Here is an 11364-nt window from a genome sequence, read left to right as displayed (position 1 = left end):
ATTGAGGCCAAAATGTTTAACTCACCAACACACAACTAAACAAAACAGGCCAAGTTTTGTAATATTTTTTATGGTTTAAAGTCATTTTTGCACACTGCTAGAAACCTTAGGAGTAATCTTCACTAAAGTTGTTATGGTTTATTGCAATGGGCTAGGAAGAGGATAAATGTTTTAGTTCATGAATTTTCTCATATTTCTTTGATAAAAAACTTGGAATACTCTATATATAATATGCTGCTGAAGTCTACAATTCACAGCAGCCAAGTCATCACAGGAAGTGTTTTAAAATGAAGGCAAGTTTTGGCAGCTAGCCGTTCCTCATACACAGTGAATGATCTGGGCAACAGCACAGGCAGAAGCCAGCCCAGAATAAAAAAAAACAATTATTAATGCTTACACAGGGTTCCCACACCTTGGTGAACATCAAATTCAAGGACCTTTCAATGACTTTCCAGGGCCAATTTCCTCAAATTCAAGGACCACACATGGCGGCATTTACCTACTGTGACCGCTGAATAGGTTATCATATTTTAATACAATGCAAATTCAATAAAAGACTAAACGGCATAGAAGTTGTTGGGTTAGAAGCAATGCAAGAAAGTGGACTTAATTTATAGCCTACATTGATATTGATATGTACATTAGCCTACCGTTTCATGGAATTTTATGGAAAAAAGTGCAGCATTGAGATGTTCAGAATTATATTAATTTGTTTCACTTACTTTCATCTTTGATTAAGATAGTTTTTGACTTTGACTCTGAAAAGTCGCTAAATATAGCGACAAAGTCGCTGAGTTGGCAACACTGCGTGAATGTAACCTATTGGACGCACGTAGGCCTAAACCGTAGCCTACCAACAAACGAAGAAGAGCGGACGTACTTTTGCAAATTAAAAGTCTGCGGAATCAACATAATTTTAAAAGATCGTGTGGTAGTAAAATAATGACACGAGTCGTCATCCGTGTGAACTTTCAACCCCACAAAAAAATTCAAGGACTTTCAAGGACAAGGTGGGGTTTTTTTTTTGGCTGTTTTCAAGAACTTTCAAGGGCCTTGAATAAATTTTTTCAGATTCAAAAAATTTCAAGGATTTCAAGGACCCGTGGGAACCCTGCTTACAGCAAGATAAAATAAGACAGCAGAAGTCAATCATTCTGAAATACAAAAGAAAACACTAAAAGTCATATAATGATGACCAAGCATTAATTTCAGAAACATTACAGTGAGGCAGTATACATCACTGATCAAATAAATTTTCAGAAAGTAACTCAAAGGATTAGATATTATTCTTTGAAGGGACATTCTTTAAAGTTATCTGTAATAGTTTCTATTACAGATAAAAAGGTCAAACACTTTGAGCTTTTGGGGAATTAAATCCTTGGAGTGGTACAAGCTAACAGCTAGTCAAATTTACAATTCCTGATTTAGCTGATGATAGGGCAGCATCATGAATGTTCCTGTGCTTTTTTACCTAAATTATCCCAGATAATGCACAATTACCCGCTTTGTTGAATCAGCTGATGACCCTAACCCTACGGAGGGAGATTGAAACAGCATAGCTTGTTAGCTGCAATTACAAGCTGATAATATTATGAATAAAAAGCATCTTTCTAACAGGCAAGGGAATTATTATTGAGAGTACTTTCACAAAACCTAGGTTCAAAAAATCCAAGCTAACCCTCTAGTCATCTTAGATAAGTGAGCCAGGTTTCTAAGCGAGAAAAGAATTAGTTGGTTTAATTTGTTTAGTTTTTTTTCCTCTTACAATTTGTGGTTAATGGACATCTCTATAGCTATATTCATTCACTAAAATGCATGAAACCAGAAATCCAAGGGATATATCCTCTTGCTTAATTTGAACTGTGCTAGGAAGTTTCTTTTAAAAATTCTACACTTTGTGTGTAACACACAATGATCCGATCATAACAATCCCAATACTATTTCTATCGTTGATTGAGCACCTGTTAATGATTTTTCAGATTAATAAGATTGCCATCGAACTAGCAGAAATAAAAACAGGTTTAAAGTCAGACATATAGAGCAGTGTTTCTCAAATTACTTTACATAGTGTTTGTTTACAAAAAAAACAGACTAAGATGTGGCACATAATTTAACTGAGTTTATAATGCATACTATAGAATAGACTCCATACAACCTTGCATATATTGATTCTTCTGAACATACTTTAATAAACTGTCTTCCAAAAATCCCTGGGAAAAACTCAACATTTTGTCACTGAAAACTGACCCAATCTAAACATTAACATTGTACCACAGGGAATAGACTGGAAATCCAAAATATAATAACAAGATCATATGAACATTCCTCATGAAATTCACATCAAACATTTCTTTTTTGATAAACTTAATACTAGGGATGCTATTAGTTTACTTTGCTTAAGCATCTTGCTCTGTTGTTGTTGGTTTAATACATGAGGCCACTTTAGCTGACAACATGCCAAAAACCTGAAGGCAAAAGTCCTCAGCATCTGAGTGTGCATAGAAACGTACAATTGTTTTTTAGTAGCATATTATTTACTATTCGGGCAGCCACTCTGTAGAAATACTGCTTTCAGACCTGTCGCTCCAGCCTTGCATGCTGGAAACCTGTACTGACAAAGGACAATGGAAAGGCTGTCTAGATTCTGAGGTCTGAAAGCATTCTCCTTCTGAAACACTGACAAAAGAAGCCTTTCCAGTGGAGTCATATTCAAGGTCAACCGCTTCCGCTTTAATTTGGATGGTTCTTGATTTGATTCGCAGTTTATGGGGCAAAGCTGAAGAACTGACATCCGGCACTTTGTGAGTTGAAACAATGACGCTTCTCTGGTCAGGTATAGAAAGCTTCGATCCCTTCGGTACTTGCTGCTCATCCTCCCCATCGGATGCTTTGCTTACAGCATTGTCATCTGAGTTCTTGGGTGAGTTACTAGATGACCTAGCAGTCTGCATGAATGAGGCTGCCTCGGAACAGACATCAAACAAATATCTAACCTTGCTATTTTTGTAGAGTTCAGATGGAGTAGTGCTTTGCTGCCAGGTGCAAATTTCAAGTGGTTCTTGCTTAAAACCTGCTGTCCTACAGAAAGTAAAACTTGTTTGATTTGCAGCCCATGTTTCAGGCATGAGAGGTAAGTGTTTGATAACTGATGTACAGCTGTTGTGTAGCTCTACATGCTCAAGATCTCTTCTGACTAAACCCTGGGCAGCACCAGAAGATGTAAACTCCTCATGAGAGTTTACAGTGGGGGGGCTAGGTAGTGTTTGGACTTCTTGGGTATGTGGTGATGAGCTAACTAATCCAAACTTGATTTTTAGAGAAAGCAGTTCCGCCTTCAGGGATGCATTCTCCTCTCCAAGGGCCATCAGCTTGTTCTCAAGCACCATGTCATTGATGCGTCGCTTTTCTCTTGAGCGCTTGGCAGCCTCATTGTTCTTGCGTCGTCTCTCCCAGTAAAGGGTGTCTTTCTTCTCCTCTGGGATGAACTCACGTTTCCTGCGGCATGTAGATTTAGTGTTGAAAGGAACTGCTGAAATTTTGTCAGCCAATAAATTTTTGTTAGGTCTGTGTAAAGCCACAGCAAACACAAGGGCATCATCTCCACTGAATGACTCACTGGAGTGAATGTCTTGCTTGACTGATTGCATATTATTAATGTTAATGACAATCAGTGTGTTCAAATGCATTAACTGTAAGCCATAACAATGATCTGGAACAGTAGCAACTTCCACACCAAATCAGTCCACTTGAAGAAATCTGTGAACAGACAATTTAAAAAGAACATTAGATATTAAGTGGAACCAATTAAGAAATTATAAGGTTTTATGATGTTACAAAATTCTGTTATGGAAGTTTAAGCATAAGGGTAAACATACTTAAAAACGTAAAATCTTACTATTTTTTCCAGTTTCATTATATGTAAAAACATCTGTGTAAAACAGGCATAATAGCAGAAAGAACTAGAGCCTGTCAATCACTTTAATTCCAAACACATTAATAGTTTGCAAGCCAAAAAGCTGATTTTATATTTTATTTAAGTTGTGCCTGCCAACCAAACTCTCACCTCTGAGTCCCATGCATCACCTCTCAAGGCTTTATTCTCTTATATATATTAATCTTTTCTCCCATTACCTACTTCCATTGGGGTCAGTTCTCAGAAAACACAGTATAGCCTTTTTTTATGCAGATGACAGAAAGATTTTATGCCCCAAGGAAGGAAAACGGTTGCTCCGCCAACAAGCTTCTTGCAGAAACCAAGTCATGCAGGTCAATACATTTATTACACCTGAACAATAAAAAGGTTGAGGTCATGTTGTCTGGGCCCAGTGATGTTGTCAACATCAGTGTTGACCATAATCCTTTAGGTCAGTGTTTGGCACAGACTACTACAGACTTTGATGTACGGTTAAACATTGATTTTAACTTTATGATGCTCAGATTAAATCTGTCTTCGGTCCAGCTTTTGCCAAAGGAGACAGCTGGTCAAAGTAAAACTATTCCTGTCTCAGCATAATTTTGAGAATTTAATCCATGCTTTTATTACAACTCTTTTAGATTACTGCAATGCACGTCATACTGGGCTTGACAAAACTTTAGTAGTCTGATTACAGCTGGTCAAAAATGCTGCTGTTTGTGTTTTAACTGGTTCCAGGAAACAAAAGCTAACTTCTCCTGTTTAAGCAGCAATTCATGGGCTACCGGTTAATCTGCACACTTCCTCTTGTTTGCTCAGGCAAGCAAATCAGTTTTTAATAGTTCTTTCAAAAATGAAGAGAGTGCAGAGAGGTAACCATCCCTAACCCTCATCACAAAATAAATATGGAAAAAAACAACCTTTAAATATCAGGCACGCTGACTCGCTTCCTGTTTTAAAATATTCTCTTAAAACAATTTTTTTATGGCCATTTTAATTGTATTTTAAAAGTACAAAATACGGTTGAGTTGAGGATGTAGGGATTATTCTGTCTTGGAACACAGCAAAAACATAATTCATATACCTACGGAACCCGTCTGGTTACATGGACAGAAACAAAGTTTACGAGATGTTAAGTCGTGGCCATGCGTTACTAATGCTTGGGAACGAGATAGATAACATAAATACTGCCTTCGGTTTAGCCTCCAGGCTTGATGTTCAGTGGGCGCGAGTGGATCCAGGGATGTGATGATTAACTGTACATCCTTCTTTTTTGCTAAGTGACGGTAGAAAAAAAACACTTTTTGGTAATGTCTGGTATCAGAAATTGTACTTAATGATTGCAGATTGAGGCGGAGAGGTGGGCGGATTTTCCCCCAATTGGTGCGCTGTGTGCAAGGAATAGACAGTGGCAAAATGCATAAATAAAGACTGTAAATGTCGTATTTAGAGGGTAGAGGAAGAATGAGGGGTTTGAGCTGAAGCCCCCGATGTTACAAGTTCCTTAAAATTACCCCTAAAAAGTGTGCACCTAAATTATATGTAATGTAATTTTGCGCACCGGAATTCAAACACAAGGCTGCACCCCTGTTTATAACAACGAAATTTAGACAGAATAAATCGTGTTTTAGACTGTATCTGGTTAGCAGGACTGTTTTCTAATCCAGTGTGCAGCCATGACCGGTTCTGAATGAAGGCTTTATCTGGCAGCCGCTCTCCCCACTTCCCTCCTGTGTACGCAGTACCGGACTGCGTACACAGGTATGCTACACCACCATAAAGCAGCTCCCTCACAAAAAACTGTTGGCCACGACTTACCTATCTCGTTCCCATGCATTAGTAACGTGTGGCCACGACTTAACATCTTGTAAACTTTTTTCCGGTCCATGTCACCAGACGGGCTCCATATATACCTGCGTTCTTATGGCATTTTTTTTGTACCATCTACTTGAGCGCGCAGGCAACAATCTGAGCGCACAGTGAGATTGATATTCAGTGTTTAAGGCTAGGTTTATACTTGCCGCATTAAACAGGACATGAAGTTACACACGCCAAAAGTGGCGCAATCACAGTGTACCCACACAGTGTCCAAAATTAACTTCCTGATTCATAAAAAATATGCCTGGCCGGTAGATGTAAAAATCAACCGGCCAGGCATATTTTTTACCAGCCAAAATATTAATCCTGACCAGACCTAAATTTTTATCAAAAATTAAGAGTGAGATTGTTAATTTTCGGGGTGCGTGGTTGGGGGCGTGGCTGTCTGGACCCTGGAAGAGAAATCTTTGTTTCCTGACTTTAAAAAGAAAATATTGTAGTTGATTATAAAAGGCACAATAAGAATTATCACATTTACATGCAGGCAATAAAAAACACTACAGATTATCATTATTCTATCCGTGTTGGTATAATTTGTGAATGAGGCAGTTTCATCAGCCTATATGGTCCAACATTTTTCCCTCAGCTGCCTCACTTAAAGCACGCAGGGTTCACGCTGCGTCTTTACGTATGATCCAGCTGCTGGATTTTACCCTTGTGCTCTGCACGCGAGGGATAAACAGTGGGGAAATGCATAAATAAAGACTGTAAAGGGCTCCTTTAGAAGGAAAAGAATGAATAATGGGTCTGAGTTGAAGCCCCTGATTTTACAAGTTCCTTAAAAAGTCCGCACCTATATTACATGTAATGTAATTTTGCGCACCTGAATTCAAGCGCAAGGCAGCAGCCCACCGAAGCAGCACTGGTTCTGTGTCGTTAAATACAAAAGAGCATTAAACACAGCTACTGACTCTCCCATTGATTTTAATTGGGACATTTTGGTACGAGTGGAAGGACATTAAAGGCAATGATTCACGTTTTGAAGGCTGGTCGCTGACAAAAGCACCTGGCTCCGAGGGAAAGGAGGAGAGAGGCGCAGTTACAGCGCTGATGCACTGTGCCTCTCTTATGAAGGTAATTTTGTTCCAATACAATTTGTGCATTGTAAGCGTGAATTTGAAGTTGTAGAGGGAGTTAAATTCTAAGTTTTGTATTTGTAGAATAAAAAAAAAATTACAAGTACATTTTTTTTTTACACCTGTTCAATTTATTTTTTTCCTCTACACAAATACAAATCAATAATTTACAACTGCACAAATCTGCTGCTGTGAGTCACAAATTCAATGTTACAAGTTACGCCTTCATTTTCACTTTTGACATATACGTTGCGCCGGTAAAAATGATCTGTAACTTGTGGGTAGTACCCTTGATTGGACAGCAGGGGGCGCTGCCTGCTCCGTCAGTCTGTACCAACCAGAAATACATACTGCCTTGTTGCCTTTTAAGTACCCTGCACGCATATGCCTTCGAAGGGCGCATCTGTCACTGTCATAAACAAAGCCATGTTTTTCTTTCCTGTCACTACAATTTAGAAACGAAAAACCAGAAAATTTTAATGAAAAAAACGGCCCGTTTTTGGATTTCGGCAATTCATTTTCCATTTTCTCCTTCGGATTAAAAGATAAAGACGGTTTCACGGCTGGCCCGGAAGTGCAGGAAAATATTTCAAAAATAAAAGCATCGATGTAACATAATGGAAGCCTGAAGAAAAAAATAATGAAGCGTAGAGATGTCTTTTGAATAAAAAAAGTACAGTTTTACGTTGCAACATGATAGTTTTTTGTAGAGACGTGAGCTTTATTACATTATTGTGTGTTTTATTAGTAGAACATGAAACATAAAAGCAAATCACATGCTGTAAACCAAAAATATAGAAGCAAAGTTTATTTTTCTCATCAAGCAAAACCCATCAAGCAAAACCTTCACTATAGGATTAATGTCTATATGTGTCTTGATCTTAGTGAACAGTACATATTTTTGAAGCTAACAGAGAAATTAAGATTTTTTTTAATTGATTTAATTGATTCATCTTCACTCACAAAAAATACAAATACTGCCACGGAGACCCAGCAGACACGTCCAGGTGGGGCCCATAAGGGCCTCACTTGGGCTAGAAGGGCTTCAGCTGGGCATGGGCTCAGGGTGGGCTCTGTTGCTGGGACCCATGTGGGAAGCCCATCTACTGCCCACGTGGCTCATGTGGGCAGTAGATGGGCTAGACCAAGCATGGGCAATAGGTGGGCTCCAGTTGGGCACGGTTTACAAATTCAAAATGGTCAAATCTGTCATGGTTGAGTTTTGGTTTGGCTTTGTTTTTCTGTTATTTTCATTTTTTCATCTCTTTTGGGTTAGGTTTGACTTTATTTATTGTTAGTTTTCAGTCATCAGTTATTTTCTGTCAATTTTCACTTCACCTCCTCAGCAGTCAGTCACACCTGATATCATTTACCAGTCAATTAGCCAGACCCTGTTTTCACCTGTGAAGTGTTCTATTTAAACCTGCCTCTGCCTTCAGTTCAGCACTGGGCCGTCATCATTCCACACCTCTCCATGCCAGTCCCTGTTTTTGCCTTGGAAGATTTGTTTTTTCTTGTTTAAGGTTAGTCCTGCCAGTTTTCTATAGACTCTTACTTTGCTGTTTGTCCCTGGAGAAGTTCTGCTCTGTGTCCTGGTGTCTCCTAAGTTCTGCTAACCTGACTAGCCGCCCTGGAGAAGCTCAGCTCTGTGTCCTGGTGTCTGCAAACAAACTGCCTACCTGCTGTGGCTACTGGGGCTGCTAGCCGAGCAGAACTGAGTATTTCCGGCTGCCTGGAAAGTCGTGACTCTCTTTCACGCCGGGCCGTCAGCTCCTGCCATCACATTCCTCCCTGACCTACTGCAGTCCTGAACCTCCGGTCTTCATCACTCACCACCCAGCATACTTCCTTCAATAAAGACTCAAACTTTTAGTCCCGTGTGTGCGTCCTGAGTTCATCGGTAAACAAAACCCTGACAAAATCAACATATTATATAACAACAGACACTGAAAGGTCTCCTTTTTTTATGCTATTTTATTTATTTATTATTAATAAGTAAAAGTCTTTAATCGCACACTAATCCAGCCTATTTAGATGATACATTTATAAGTTATTTAAATCATTTAAATTTAAATCACTTCACAAACCCCCTTTCAGTGAAGCGGCTAAAAATTTAGATCTCAAAATGTCACTGAGAAGACAGATCAATATGTTTCATAATAAACAGGCCCTGATCAGTATTTCATATTCTTAAAGTTTTTAATGTCTCTTCCTTTATTGTTTTCACACAGGTGAATTCTACTTTCATATTGATACACTGGAATTAATGTCAAACCAAAAAGTATGTGCTTTGTTGTTTTGTTTTATGTATAGTGTAATGATTTTGTACACTTTTCATTTAGTTAATTCTGTTCTAATATCACCACGCTGTGGATTAAGTAGCTTTTAAGAGGTTTTTAAAAAAACATGTTTTGCTAAGATGTCTTGCAAACGAAGGATGCTAAGAATTTAGTATTTCATTAATTGTGGCCTTTATCAACAAACTTTAGAAGGGGAAAAATAAATTACCACAATTCTCAATTAAGTCACTAGGGGGCAGTGAACACGAGACAGGGGAACGTTTATAATGTTCACATTTTAATAATTTCACAACTAAATTAGTATCTTGAAAATCACCCAAGCTAACTAAACAAGTACGAAAATTGTGTGAAACAGAACTAAACCTTGGATCGTCCAGGATCATCCAGTTTTCTACCAGAAGTGGATTCCGACAACACGCTTAGCTGGAAGTTAACAAGTGCCATCTTGTTGGAAGGATGTTGTTTTTATCCTAGGAGAGGAGACGGTGGTATCTTTCGGACGACATACAGGTAAGAATATGCCTCTACATCTAATAAATACTGTTTTTCGAAAAGTAACTATAAAGAGTGCAGGAGCTAGGTTTAAAGTGTCTGCTGCAGACATAGTTTAGAGAATACTACGGGTTTGAGAGTAATAACAGCAGCAACAACAGAAAAGCCACAGTTTTAGGTGACCACGACCGCAGCTGCTACCGCCGTTGGCTCAGAGCTTCGGCTCTGCGGCACATTGTACCGTCTTAAGGGAATCAGAGCTGGACTTACACTATTAGACCTTAGCTGCTTGGGCTGTTTAGTGTATTTTATTTTTTTTTGGCAGTCAGTTTTTGACTGAAAGTTAAAAGGGCCGTGAGTAGACCACAACGCCGACCGTTTTTAACGCGCGTTAATGGCGCTGATGTTTTTTCCCCTCGCCGCGCTGGACTTTTTTTTTCCTTTACCCTCGACGCGGTAGTTCCAGTGACCCGCGCTCACTGTTTCCAAGTCTGATTATTTCATACGGCTTTAAGTTTTTTTTTTTCTATTTGCGGGTTGCTGTTCTTTGGGTTTGTTTCTGAAAGTGAAGTCGCTTTTTGACTCTTAAATAAGTGACGATGCAGTGCATATAACCAGCTGAAATCCCTCCGCCTTATAATGCACACATTAGCCTATAGTCACCTCTGTGATGCGATAAAGTCAAAACAAATCTAGCTTCATTTTACATGGATTTAGATCTGTGATTAACCACAGAAACAAATTTTCTAACCAAATTATTTTCTAGTTGTTGGTTGGAGTTTGTTATCTCCTGTGTTTGTTATCATAGCTGAAAGCTAAAACATTTCTTTTTTTTTTTTAAATAATGGAGATTTCAGAAAGAACAAAAAGGAGGAAAATATTGGCAAAAGTGGAGGAACATTTGCTTATGCTCGAAAAGGAGTCTATGGCTTTGTTGGCAGTTAATTCTGAGAACATGGATTCCATGGACACTTTTGATAATGCTTGTGATGACAATTTATCAAGTAATCATTCAGAAGGAACACAAAGGCAAATATTGGCAAAAGGGGAGGAACATTTGCTTATGCTCAAAGGAGTTGACTGATTTGTTGGCAGTTAATTCTGAGAACATAGATTCCATGGACACTTTCTACGATGCTTGCGATGAGAATTTATCAAGTAATCATGAATAAGAAAATTCCACTGATGTTTTTTATGACTGTAACATTCCATCATTTGATCATATCAATAAAAATTGGGATTCATATGATATGCCAGATAGTGACTGTATAGATCTTACAATGATGGATCGTGGCAATGACTGTTTTTCTGTTGGGGGAAATGTTGTTATTGTGCAAAACATATTGTCACATTCCGGAACCGTTAAAGTACTGTGTAATTCCTTTGAAAACGCCCAACCGTTTTTCACCTATCCAATGGACTCCTCACTTATTGGAATTCTTTTTGTCTTCAATTTATCTGAACATTTGCAGCTACTACCTGTGGAGGACTTTAAAACAAAAATGGTTCTGATACCACACAAGACTGGATATGTGGCATTGCCACTCCTGCACTAGTGTGCAACCTATTTGTTTTTTTTTTTTTGTTTTTTTTTGTTGTTATGCATGTGTGAATTTCTATTGATGTGTATTTTTTTTCTTTAAGCATGTTGCCTTTTGCAATTGTTGATTTCGAAAATGGTGGAGGATTGGCAGTGACTTCGACC

The 11364-nt window shown here is 38.5% G+C and overlaps 1 protein-coding gene across 1 annotated transcript in view; it reads right to left on the bottom strand.

The window, feature by feature from the left end:
- Window positions 1-1749: 1749 nt before the first annotated feature.
- Window positions 1750-11364, bottom strand: part of nfil3 (nuclear factor, interleukin 3 regulated) — a 32032-nt gene continuing 22417 nt past the window's right edge. The window contains exon 2 of the mRNA XM_012856857.3: window positions 1750-3756. Within this exon, the coding sequence (XP_012712311.2) occupies window positions 2538-3686 (1149 nt within the window). The 5' untranslated portion in view covers window positions 3687-3756 and the 3' untranslated portion in view covers window positions 1750-2537. The remainder of the gene's footprint in view (window positions 3757-11364) is intronic.

The sequence above is a fragment of the Fundulus heteroclitus genome, unplaced genomic scaffold (genome assembly GCF_011125445.2).
Source record: "Fundulus heteroclitus isolate FHET01 unplaced genomic scaffold, MU-UCD_Fhet_4.1 scaffold_64, whole genome shotgun sequence".
NCBI classification, from domain to species: Eukaryota; Metazoa; Chordata; class Actinopteri; order Cyprinodontiformes; family Fundulidae; genus Fundulus; species Fundulus heteroclitus.
The sequence above is the reverse complement of the archived record's forward strand: the minus strand, read 5'-3'. Positions and strand labels throughout refer to the sequence as shown.